The sequence below is a fragment of the Oryx dammah genome, unplaced genomic scaffold (genome assembly GCF_014754425.2).
Source record: "Oryx dammah isolate SB20612 unplaced genomic scaffold, SCBI_Odam_1.1 HiC_scaffold_15, whole genome shotgun sequence".
Lineage (NCBI taxonomy): Eukaryota > Metazoa > Chordata > Mammalia > Artiodactyla > Bovidae > Oryx > Oryx dammah.
In genome coordinates, this window is record NW_024070199.1 from 16,452,104 (window position 1) to 16,465,674 (window position 13,571).

At 45.4% G+C, this 13,571-nt stretch overlaps 1 protein-coding gene across 1 annotated transcript in view; it reads left to right on the forward strand.

The window, feature by feature from the left end:
- Positions 1-13,571, forward strand: part of LOC120874267 (teneurin-4) — a 327,401-nt gene that overhangs the window by 100,353 nt on the left and 213,477 nt on the right. Inside the window, exon 5 of the mRNA XM_040255609.1 lies at positions 12,014-12,184. Within this exon, the coding sequence (XP_040111543.1) occupies positions 12,014-12,184 (171 nt within the window). The remainder of the gene's footprint in view (positions 1-12,013; positions 12,185-13,571) is intronic.

Sequence of the window (13,571 nt, forward strand, 5' to 3'; positions counted from 1 at the left end):
CAATTTGATCTCTGGTTCCTCTGCCTTTTCTAAAACCCGCTTGAACATCAGGAAGTTCACGGTTCACATATTGGTGAAGCCTGGCTTGGAGAATTTTGAGCATTACTTTACTAGCGTGTGAGATGCGTGCAATTGTGCAGTAGTTTGAGCATTCTTCGGCATTGCCTTTCTTTGGAATTGGAATGAAAACTGACCTTTTCCAGTCCTGTGGCCACTGCTGAGTTTTCCAAATTTGCTGGCATATTGAGTGCAGCACTTTCACAGCATCATCTTTCAGGATTTGAAATAGCTCAACTGGAATTCCATCACCTCCACTAGCTTTGTTCCTAGTGATGCTTCCTAAGGCCCACTTGACTTCACATTCCAAGATGTCTGGCTCTAGATTAGTGATCACATCATCATGATTATCTGGGTCATGAAGATCTCTTTTGTACAGTTCTTCTGTGTATTCTTGCCACCTCTTCTTAATATCTTCTGTATCTGTTATGTCCATACCATTTCTGTCCTTTATCGAGCCCATCTTTGCATGAAATGTTCCCTTGGTAGCTCTAATTTTCTTGAAGAGATCTCTAGTCTTTCCCATTCTGTTCTCTTCCTCTATTTCTTTGCATTGATCGCTGAAGAAGGCTTTCTTATCTCTTCTTGCTATTCTTTGGAACTCTGCATTCAGATGCTTATATCTTTCCTTTTCTCCTTTGCTTTTTGCCTCTCTTCTTTTCACAGCTATTTGTAAGGCCTCCCCAGACAGCCATTTTGCTTTTTTGCATTTCTTTTCCATGGGGATGGTCTTGATCCCTGTCTCCTGTACAATGTCACGAACCTCATTCCATAGTTCATCAGGCACTCTATCTATCAGATCTAGTCCCTTAAATCTATGTCTCACTTCCACTGTATAATCATAAGGGATTTGATTTAGGTCATACCTGAATGGTCTAGCGGTTTTCCCTGCTTTCTTCAATTTGAGTCTGAATTTGGTAATAAGGAGTTCATGATCTGAGCCACAGTCAGCTCCTGGTCTTGTTTTTGTTGACTGTATAGAGCTTCTCCATCTTTGGCTGCAAAGAATATAATCAATCTGATTTCGGTGTTGACCATCTGGTGATGTCCATGTGTAGAGTCTTCTCTTGTGTTGTTGGAAGAGGGTGTTTGCTATGACCAGTGCATTTTCTTGGCAAAACTCTGTTAGTCTTTGCCCTGCTTCATTCCACATTCCAAGGCCAAATTTGCCTGTTACTCCAGGTGTTTCTTGACTTCCTACTTTTGCATTCCAGTCCCCTATAATGACAAGGACATCTTTTTTGGGTGTTAGTTCTACAAGGTCTTGTAGGTCTTCATAGAACCGTTCAACTTCAGCTTCTTTAGCATTACGGGTCGGGGCATAGACTTGGATTACTGTGATACTGAATGGTTTGCCTTGGAAACGAACAGAGATCATTCTGTCATTTTTGAGATTGCATCCAAGTACTGCATTTCGGACTCTTTTGTTGACCATGATGGCATGTTGACCAGAAATGGGAATACTGATCATTTTCTCAAGTTTGTGTAAGGACTGAAGGAAATAGCATATGGAATTCCCCTTGCCTAAATGTCTGACTTATGGCATAGACTCAAAACCAGAATTTTCCTGCTCTGCTCTTATCATCGTTTTTGTACCTCTTGCTTTTCCCGAGACTGGGTTATGGAACTTCCTTTTTAAGGTAAACAGCATGGAAATGAGTTTGGAAATCAGTGCAGAAAATTCGTCACTCATCCTACACTGTGATTCAAAGCCTGATGTCATTTTTACATATGTCTTTCTACATATTTTTATATAAACATACATTGCATGCAAAAACATGCAATTCTGTATCTTACCTTTCTTCCCCCTTAAAATTACATGATAAGCATTTGCCCTCATTGCTCATTGTCAGTTCAGTTCAGTCTTTTACTCATGTCTGACTCTTTGCAATCCCATGGACTGCAGCACGCCAGGCTTCCCTGTCCATCACCAACTCCCGGAACCTACTCAAACTCATGTCCATCGCATGGGTGATGTCATCCAACTATCTCATCCTCTGTTGTCCCCTTCTCCTCCTGCCTTCGATCTTTCCCCGTATCAGGGTCTTTTCCAATGAGTATTCTTCGCATCAAGTGGCCAAAGTATTGGAGTTTCAGCTTCAGCATCAGTCCTTCCAATGAATATTCAGGACTGATTTCCTTTAGGATGGACTAGTTGGATCTCCTTGCAGTCCAAGGGACTCTCAAGAGTCTTCTCCAACACCACAGTTCAAAAGCATCAATTCTTCGGCACTCAGCTTTCTTTACAGTCCAACTGTCACATCCGTACATGACTACTGGAAAAACCATAGCTGTGACTAGACGGTTCTTTGTTGGTAAACTAATGTCTTTGCTTTTTAATATGCTATCTAGGTTGGTCAAACTTTTCTTCCAAGGAGTAAGCCTCTTTTAATTTCATGGCTGCAGTCACCATCTGCAGTGATTTTAGAGCCCCCCAAAATAAAGTCACTGTCACTGTTTCCATTGTTTCCCCATCTATTTGCCATGAAGTGATGGGACCAGATGCCATCATCTTAGTTTTCTGAAAGGTGAGTTTTAAGCCAACTTTTTTCACTCTCCTCCTTCACTTTCATCAAGAGGCTCTTTAGTTCTTTGCTTTCTGCCATAAAGGTGGTATCATCTGTGTATCTGAGGTTACTGATATTTCTCCCAGCAATTTTGATTCCAGCCTGTACTTCATCCAGCCCAGCATTTCTCATGATGTACTCTGCATATAAGTTAAATAAGCAGGGTGACAATATACAGCCTTGACATACTCCTTTTTCCTATTGGAACCAGCCTGTTGTTCCATGTCCAGTTCTAACTGTTGCTTCTTGACCTGCATACAGATTTCTCAGAAGGCAGGTCAGGTGGTCAGGTATTCCCATCTCTTGAAGAATTTTCCAGTTTGTTGTGATCCAGTCAAAGGCTTTGGCATAGTCAATAAAGCAAAAATAGATGTTTTTCTGGAACTCTCTTGCTTTTTCGATGATCCAGCGAATGTTGGCAGTTTGATCTCTGGTTCCTCTGCCTTTTCAAAATCCAGCTTGAACATCTGGAAGTTCACAGTTCATGTTCATAAAGCCTGGCTTGGAGAACTGTTAGCATTACTTTGCTAGTGTGTGAGATGAGTGCAATATTGTGGTAGTTTGAGCATTCTTTGGCGTTGCCTTTCTTTGGGATTGAAATGAAAACTGACTTTTTCTAGTCCTGTGGCCACTGCTGAGTTTTCCAGATTTGCTTGCATATTGAAGGCAGCACTTTCACAGCATCATCTTTTAGGAGTATCAGTTATTTTTCATAATGATTAGCTTACATTCCATCCAGTACCTGTATCATAATTTAGCTCAGTCATTACATCTACGTTGCTTCTGATTTTCTTAACAACACACTGCAGTATACATCTCTATGTATATGACTTCTGGGCTTGAAACCTTTGAATATTGTGGCTTTGGTGCAAAACCAGGAGTAGAACTTGGGGAATGAAACACTGTCAGTTTGTGATTGTTACTGTTTTGCCTTTTTGCTTTGTGCTTTCCACCTTATAGGACCATAAATAAGAGAACTCCAATGAGTTATATTTTACAGAAATGATGCTATTTAAAAACAAACAAGCAATTGGGCACTAACATAAAGCAGAAAACTAGGTAGCCATGCACCTTGGTTGAGTCCCGCTGCCTTTTTTTTTTAAACTTTATTTTACTTTACAATACTGTATTGGTCCCGCTGCCTTTTGAAGCCAAAAAAAAAAAAAAAAGCCACTGGAGCCAACAGTTTCTTGATTGGAGCTTCATCTCTAATCACTACCTGAAGCTGCTGATTCACAACGCAAGTGGCTCTGTGCTTTCGATTTGGGGAAGGGAGCGTCATGTGACAGTAGAACCTCTCCTGTGCTTACAGCGGTGACTCCTGCAAAATGACTGTGTTAATTGCCTCCTGCTGGCTGGGTGCTGGGGGTGGGGGGGACTGTCAACATCTGAGCCTCTACTGAGCATTTTTCTTAAAAATGTCAAGATGGAGCTTGCACTTTCCCAGCCTTCTCTCATGTCTTGCTGGGCAGGAAAAGGCGACTGGAAAATGTCAGCCCTGGGATCAGAGGGACCAGAACTGAGGGAATAAGAAAATTCTCCCACCCTAGCTCCTGGCTTTTAGAAATCATTAACATTTCAACGTGGGTGATCCTGTGAACTGATTACCTTTCCACAGCCTTTTTCTGAACTCTTTAACATCTTTTCACCTTTTTAGTTAACTACAAACTAGTTTAAAGGGAACACCAGTATCACGTTCCTTTAGATTTACTTTCCATGTACTTGGGAGAGTTTTGTACACACAGTTGTATAAATACCGCAGGGTATAGTTTAGATAATCCTGTGTTGTACATTGATTATTACCATTAATTCCTCTGGAAAAGGGGATTATGATGATTATAATTTATACTGTTTCAATGGCCTGGTCTTAAAGCAGACTGAAGAGGACCGTGTGTACTTCTGAGCGTTTTGGGATACTTGGTGGTTACTTCCAAGTCCTCTGGATAGCATGAACTGACTGCTGTCCACAGCTGTAAGTGAGGGCTGCTGTGGGGTAAGAAATATTATCACCATGGGGACCCCCACAGATTCATTGCAGCGTTTATTTGCTGGTAGCTTTGTATTACCCGTTTTAATCTTCTATTTAACGTAAACTATGTAAAAGAGGAATCTTGGCTGGGGAACACAGACTCCTGAGTTTGAAATTTCACCTCAAACTTATACCAGCTCGGTGGTGTTAGGTAACTTACTCTGAAATATCTCAAAAATATATCCCCATAGCTCAGTTTCTTTTCAGTTCTGATCTCTGCTGGTCCCAGCCTACCGTGGATTGAAGCAGGGCTTGGGTTCCTGGCCAGAGATTGAGGTCACGTCACGTTAGGGAGAGCACCAAATCCTAGCCACGAGGCCCGTGGTGACAAGGCCCTGGCCCTTCAGCTTTGCAGAAAAAGAACTCCCGCAAAGATGGAAAGTAGCGAAAGAAGTGTTCACTAGGGGGAAAAGAGAGTACAGTCTGTGCGGGTAGACACATCCTGAGAGAGAGTCACACCCTGGTGGTGGTTTGAATCGCTTTTATGGGGCATGTCTTCCTGGTTTCCTTTGGCCCATCATTTTGCTTTGCCTGGCTCTGAGTCTGTATTTGGTGTGTCTCAGGGTCCTCCCCTGTGTGCGTGCTCATCCCTTAACCAAGATGGACTCAGGCGAAGAGACTTATGGGTAGTTGACGTCACTTACTATGGGGTAGCAGCCCCTCTCTTTTGACCTTCAGGGAGCCCTTCTGCGCATGTGTAGTTGGGACTTTGAGAATGAGGAATATGTGGTCTTTTATCTCTTCTCCGGGCAGGGCCCAGCCTCCTCCATCATCCTGCCTTTGCGGAGTTTGTGCTATTAGGAAGTTTCTGTCCACAGGAGAGAAGCTGAGCAGCCTGGGGCCCATCCGTCTCCTGACTCAGTTCCATTGTACCTATGCGCCAGTGGTTCTTCAACCCATCTTTCCATGAGGATTACATTGATTACTATGAACTAAGAGTTTGGCATGTAGCATGCAGTCCAGGTGGGCTTCCCAGGTGGCGGTAGTGGAAAGAACCCACCTGCCAGTGCAGGAGACATAAGAGATCTGGGTTTGATCCCTGGGTCGGGAAGATCCCCTGGAGGAGGAAGTGGCAACCCACTCCTCCAGTATTCTTGTCTGGAGAATCCCCACGGTCAGAGGAGCCTGGCGGGCTACCGTCCGTAGGGTTGCAGAGTCGGACGTGACTGAAGTGACTTAGCATACCTGCACGTATGCACCCCAGTTTATACCAGGTTTTGAGTTACTGTTGTTATTATCAAGGACAAAGGAAAATGGTTGCTTGAGCTTGTGTTTCCTTTGGACAGTCTCTGGCCAAGTAAGCTTTGTGGGCTTTGGCAAGAGGAGAACAGAGCAAACCATTTTCCTTCCTTCTGTCTTTCCATTGGGTGTAAAATTGACCACCCATCAAACAGTACAGTATATGAACTGAGGGGCCCCTAGCATGACATATTTAAGACTAGATCGCAGGTTAAAGGCCCCTTTCATTCTGGCGCTAAGATGACATTACTGGTGGAACTTGGCATCTCTGACTCTGTATCCTTCTGTCTCTATATCTTACCTTCTAGCCGGCCATTTCTCAGCCCAGTTTTGGTGGCCCCGTACTCACTTGCCTACCACCAGCCTCCAGAATTATTCCTGGAGGACTGTGTCTCCTGAGAGTCCAGTTACAGCTGGATCCAGACCTGGCTTCCCCCTGCTGGTTTCCAGGAGCACTTCTTCTGCAGATTGACTGAGAGTCCTGCCAGCCTCACAGCTATGGGGGCCTCTATTTATGACCCCCGGGTGGGGCGTGGGGGGCCAGGCTGAGAAGCAGGGGTGCCGACAGCCTCCCCCATCCAGTGGTGGGCTGCTGTGCCCTAATTAACTGCCCTGGAATGCCAGATCTTGTTAGCATTTTCACCTGGAATACTTTTCCTGCTGGCTTTTCTTCCCCCTCCGCCTACTTTTTTTTTTTAGAGCAAGAACTTGCTTTTGCATCTTATTAAAATAAGAGGTAGCTTTGACAATAAAAATGTTTCTCTTAACAAAGCTGTGAGAGTCTATTCATCATGGGATGTTAATTCTCCTGACCTTTTAACAAGACGGCTGTTTTTGCACACTTAGATGAGATCATTGATTCTAACAGGGAACGAAGCCCTGCTCATTTAACTGCGTATATCTGAGTTGTCCGCAGTTCAGGCAATTTCTCCATTACCTTTGGAGTTGCCAATAAATAGATTGAAACAGTAAGAAGGTAAGCAGAAATGTGACCTAATTCAGCCCCGGAAGTAGCAGCATAGTCACTTCTAACAGGCAGGTGAATTTTATTACTATTGGAAACTACCCAGGGACAGTAAGGAGCAGTCTGAAGCACTTCGTTGAGTGCTTGGTACCTAAAAAGTGCTCCATAAATGTGAGCTACTGTTTTATCAGTATTATCAACACTATGGATATAATGGTTATAAAATACAGCAATCACACATGGGTAGAGTTTATAATATGCTTTGCCATATATTATCACCCGAAGTGAAATTGTTAGTCATTCAGTCGTTTGTCTGATTCTTTTCGACCCCATGGACTGTAGCCTGCCAGGCTCCTCCATCCTTGGGATTTTCCAGGCAAAAATACTAGAGTGGGTTGCCATTTCCTTTTCTAGGAGATCTTCCCGACCCAGGGACCAAACCCGGATCTCCTGCTTTGCAGGCAGATTCTTTACCATCTGAGCCACCCGGAAGCCCATAATACAACATAGAAAGAAGAAAGTGAAAGTGCAGTTGTTTCTGACTCTTTGCGACCACATGGACTGTAGCCTACCAGGCTCCTTCCTCCATGGGATTTTCCAGGCAAGAGTACTGGAGTAGGGTGCCATTGCCTTCTCCAGAGGATCTTCTCAACCCAGAGATCGAACCCGGGTCTCAACCCTGGAGTAGACAGAAAGTTGTGTCTCCCGCATTGGAGGCAGACACTTTACCCCCTGAGCCACCAAGGAAGTCCTATATTACCATATATGATGTAGTAATTCTTTGAAATATCTTTATCCTCACTTCTCAGATGCGAATGCTGTAGCTAGGAAGTGGCAGTTAGGATTCAAAGCCAGTTTTCTTGCTGTCAGTCCAGCACACTTTCCCCTGCATCATAGTAACCAAAGAGAAAGCAGAGGGTCAGACTGCATCCCTGGTACCAGTGTACACGGTCCTGGTTAAGCCGAACTTGTGTGCATCCTCGGTGGGTTTTGTTTGTACCAGGAGTCGGAAGGTTGTGCTGCGCTCCGCTCTTCTGTACAGGTTTTTGCATATTGAAGACAGTCATACAACCACTCAAGACCACCATCAGTGGCCATTCCACAAACTGGGGCTAAATAACACAACTTTCTGTCTACTTCACAGGATCCTCTGTTGCTGCCTTAAAAAGACATGTGAAAGGCTTAGAGTCAACTTGCTGTGTAAAGGGGAGTGTCTTTATAATGCCCACCCACTTTGTTGGATAAAGAAGCTAGTGAGAGGCAGAATGGCAGAGTGGGGAGAGCCTGACTTTTCTAGCCAGAGAGGGAGATGGTTTGTGACTTCAGGGTTCAGAGTTTGGGATTCTAGGCTAGACTCTGCCACTTGTTAGCCATTTAACCTCCCATGTAAATTGAAGTCTTTGTGTCTTACTGTCTTTTCATCAGCAAAAATGGGATTATCACCTTCTAGGACTGTTGTGAGAATTAAAGGAAATACTGTATTTACTGCTTTTAGCACAATGCCTGGCACATGGAAAACACTCAAGAAAGCATAGTTTCATAATTATCATAATTTTAATTAACCTTCTGAGTTAATTAAGTATGCACATCTGTAAATTAGGTCTGGTAGAGTTGGGTGAGGATTAGAGGTAATGTATGCAAATTACCCAGGACACTGCCTAGCAAGCTGTTGGTCCTCTGTAAAAACCATTACAGTGGGCCTTCATATTTCTTGTCGATTGGTTTTTTGCTGTCTTCCTCTGGCCTTCTTACTGGGTCAGCCACCGCCGCCTCTGGGCCTTCCAGTCCTTCTGAATGTTCTTTTTGCTCATCCATCTCCTCTACCTCTGAACTCTTGCAAACAGGGAGTATCTGATTTGGTTCTGGCTCTCAGTGTCAGCCACGGGTCCTGACTTTTAGAAAATGTTCATCAACTGAGCAAAGGAGTGACACTGTGCACAAGACGCTGTGGAGTCAGGGACTGGAGTAGTACTTAGCTCTGCAGGTAGGGGATCAGAGAAGGCCTCCCAGAAGGGCTAAGTATGGACCCTTGATAAGGCTCAAGTTTTAGATCCTGAATGGGATTTAAGCAGACGTTTCTGGAGAAGGAAATGGCAACCCACTCCAATATTATGGCCTGGAAAATCGCATGGATGGAGAAGCCTGTAGGCTACAGTCTGTGGTAGGCTGCAGTCTATGGGGTTGCAAAGAGTCGGACACAACTGTGCGCCTTCACTTTGTACTAGCTCACAAACCTTTTTGGAAACATGCTGCCTGCTGCTGCTGCTGCTGCTGCTAAGTCGCTTCAGTCATGTCCGACTCTGTGCAACCCCATAGACGGCAGCCTACCAGGCTCCCACGTCCCTGGGATTCTCCAGGCAAGAACACTGGAGTGGGTTGCCATTTCCTTCTCCAATGCATGAAAGTGGAAAGTGAAAGTGAAGTCGCTCAGTCGTGTCCAACTCTTCACAACCCCATGGACTGCAGCCCACCAGGCTCCTCCATCCATGGGATTTCCCAGGCGAGAGTACTGGAGTGGGGTGCCATCTCCTTCTCCAACATGCTGCCTGTATATCTCAAGGCACAGTGTCCTTTCTTTAGTGTCTTCTGATCTCTTCTAGTTTGCTCCAGAAGACTATTTAGCAGTTGCTACATTTCAAAGATATTTTTAAAACAGAATGCATGCATGTGAATCAAAATCACAGAATTCCCCCAAATCACAAAAATGTGGACAGTCAAAATGTACAACAGATATGTGATGAAATGTAAAATGTGAAACAGTCCCCTTCCCCAGGCCCTTAGCATCACTTCCTTTAGAGGGTGTGCCCACTGTTACCAGTGTCTTTCATATCCTTTCAGACTTGATATACAGAATCTTTTTCTTAACCCAAAGGTAGAATATCAAAGGCCTTTCGGCTGCAGCATCTGTGGCGTACAGGCTTAGTTGCTCCAAGGCAGGTGGAATCTTCCCAGACCAGGATCAGACCTGTGTCTCCTGCATTGGTAGGTAGGGTCACACCCACTGTACCACCAGGGAAGTCCCTCCATTTGTATTTTTTTCCTGAGCATGTGCGAAATTGCTTCAGTTGTGTCCAGCTCTGTGCATCCCTATAGCCTGTAGCCTGCCAGGCTCCTCTGTCCATGAGATTCTCCAGGCAGGAATACTGAAGGTGTATTATTGTTCTGCATGTTACCATTTTCCTTCCCAAAAAATGTATAAAAAAGTTTTCTCATTCTTTTTTATGGTTGCACAGTATATTGTATGGGCTTCCCCAGTGGCTGAGCAGTGCAACAGACACAGGAGATGCAGGTTTGATCCCTGGGGTCGGGGACAGGGGGGCCGGGTGGGGAAGATCCCCTGGAGGAGGAAATGGCAACCACTCCAGTATTCTTGCCTGGGAAGTCCCATGGACAGAGGATCCTGGCAGGCTATAGTCCATGGGGTTGCAAAGAGTCGGACACAACTAAACACACACGGTATATTGGATAAATATAACTTATCTGGCTCCTTATCTGCGGACTGGTTTCCAATATTTTCAGCTTCCCTGGTGGCTCAGCTGGTAAAGAATCCGTCTGTAATGCACGAGACCTGGGTTTGATCCCTGGGTCGGGAAGATCCCCTGGAGAAGGGAACAGCTACCCGCTCCAGTGTTCTGGCCCATGGACTGTATCGTCAATGGGGGTTAAAAGGAGTTGGACATGACTGAGCGACTTTCACTTTCCAAGTTTTGCTTTTACAAGCAATGCTGTAGTGAATAACCTTGTTCAGTTCAGTCGCTCAATCGTGTCCAACTCTTTGCGACCCCATGAATCACAGCACGCCAGGCCTCCCTATCCATCACCAACTCCCGGAGTTCACTCAAACTCATGCCCATCGAGTCGGTGATGCCATCCAGCCATCTCATCCTCTGTTGTCCCCTTCTCCTCCTGCCCCCAGTCCCTCCCAGCATCAGAGTCTTTTCCAATGAGTCAACTCTTTGCATGAGGTGGCCAAAGTACTGGAGTTTTACCTTTAGCATCATTCCTTCCAAAGAAATCCCAGGGTTGATCTCCTTCAGAATGGACTGGTTGGATCTCCTTGCAGTCCAAGGGACTCTCAAGAGTCTTCTCCAACACCACAGTTCAAAAGCATCAATTCTTCAGTGCTCAGCCTTCTTCAGAGTCCAACTCTCACATCCATACATGACCACTGGAAAAACCATAGCCTTGACTAGACACACCTTTGTTGGCAAAGTAATGTCTCTGCTTTTGAATATGCTATCTAGGTTGGTCATAACTTTTCTTCCAAGGAGTAAGCATCTTTTAATTTCATGGCTGCAATCACCATCTCCAGTGATTTTGGAGGCTAAAAAAATAAAGTCTGACACTGTTTCCATTGTTCCCCCATCTATTTCCCATGAAGCGATGGGACCAGATGCCATGACAAACCTCATTTTATGTGTATGTGAGCATATCTGGGGGAGAATTGGAATCTCTGAGTTCCAGGGTAAAGGATATGGATATTTTATTTTATAGCTTTTGTCGAACTGCCCTCTCTGTAAGGTCTGTACCAGCTTATGCTCACACCAAACCAGCTGAGTATGAGAGTGCTTGTTTTCTGTTCTCCTCCAATACTGTATATTTTCAGCCTTCTAAAAATCTTTGCCAAACCATATGTGAAAAACAGTATTTCAAAGTTTAACTTCCATTTCTTCTACCCTGAGTAATGTGTAGAGAGTCTTTTCATACAGGTGAGAGCTGGGTGCATTTCTTATTCTGTAAACTGTCTGTCCATCTCCTATGCCTCTTCTCCTACTGGGTGGTTGGACTTTGCTTATTATTTGTAAGCATTATTTTTGTATTAAGGAAATTAAGCCTTGGTGATACAAGTTGCCGTTTTCCCCTGTAGATTGTTATTTTTAATCTTTTGAAGCAAAAAGCCTAGACCTCCTGAAAGTCCTCCCATCCTGCCCCTCTCCCTGCGCCCCTAGACTGTGAGCCCTTGAGGGCAGGGTCCGTGCCCGGGTCATCCCTGTGGCCCAGTCCCCCTCCATAGCACCCAGAGCTCTCTCCAGGGCCTCTGTGTTGAACTGAACTGAATTCCCGTGTTCCCCACCCCCACCTGCCCTCCCCTATGGCTTGGGAGTCCCATTTCCGCCTCCAGCAGAAAAAGATGACTTTTCTCATTGCTCACCACAGCCATGCACCTGTTTGGCCTAAACTGGCACCTGCAGCCGATGGAGGGGCAGATGTATGAGATCACGGAGGACACAGCCAGCAGTTGGCCTGTGCCAACGGACGTCTCCCTGTATCCCTCAGGGGGCACTGGGTTAGAGATCCCTGACAGGAAAGGCAAAGGAGCCGCAGAAGGTAGGGTTGCTGTGTTGTTCGTGTCGTGAGTCCTCTGTGTCTGCCTTTGAGCCGAGGAGACCGCCATCCTGCACGCCATGTGCCTGACTCACAGCTCCATGCCCTGGTGCTTCCTCCATCCCCCCGCACTCCACGCCGCTGCCGGGCCACCCGTGTCTTCATCGCAGTTCCTTGTCACTGTGAGCTCATCGCAGGGCTTGGGCAGGGCTCATGGTGCTCAGCGGCATCCCATCCCATACCTCGAGGGAAGCATCGTGGGCTTTCACACTGCTGGGCGGCCGTCTTTGATGGTGTGGGATCATGATATGGCTTCCGAGACAGCCTCGTGGCATGAATGGGCGTCTCTTGGAGTGGGGTGTGTGGCGAGGTGGGTAGAGGGTGTGACGTACACGAAATATCCTTGGACCTTATGGTTTAAGGGAAACACCAGTCCCACTGTTCTAGCTTTTCCTACCCTGTGGCCTTGAGCAAGTCACTTAATTTTCCTGAGCTCATTTCTTCATCTACAGTCACAGTAATTGTTGATGTTTGCACAGTATGTTTGTTCAAACCTTTTTGTGAAGAGCATTTCAAGTTTAATTCTCACAGAGATCCTGTGAAGTAAGTATAATTGTTTACAGCCAATTTAGATGCAAAACCTAAGGACCACATAGATTAAGTGACTTGGCCAGAGTCACACTGCCAGTAAATATTGGAATTTGAGACACGGCCCAGGTCTGTGGGCCACAGGGCTCTTGCTGTCTCCATAAGTTGCCCTACCTGCCTCACCTCATGGTTATAAGACCGTGAAGGAGATGTGAATAAGGACCCCACTGTACAATGAGACACAGATGTTTCTGTATTAATGATGGAAGTGGTGGTGACATTTAGGGTTTGGTATTCTTGAATGGGACGTCCATAGACCCATTTTTTGAATTTCTTAGGGGTCTTTCTAACATGCCATCAACATATAGGTAAATTCTGTCACTATCAGCCAGGAGTGGCAGACCCATAAGAACTGGTACCAGCGAGGAGGTCTGAGCTCACGGGCCAGGCTGGTTGTCATTCTAGGGAGTGTGACCATCCCTTCTCATGTGACCCACCTTTTTTTTTCTGGTATTACCCCAGTCAGCAAAGTGGTAACAGCTCCCCCCAGTCTTCGCTGCCGTTCCTCTTATCTCAGTTAACTTTGGGTCATGGCTTCTGAGCTTCCCTGTCTTTTTAAGAGTTTGTCTTCTAGTGATCAGTTTGGTTAACAGAGTAGCATATGGCTAGTCACAGCAGTTATTCATGACTTCTGAATGGTCTTGAAGTCCAAAATCAACTCTTGATCAATGACCATCTTTAAGGAAACTGAGGGCATCTCCACAGAGCCAAATCAGAATCTCTGCCTGCTATTTTGATGGGC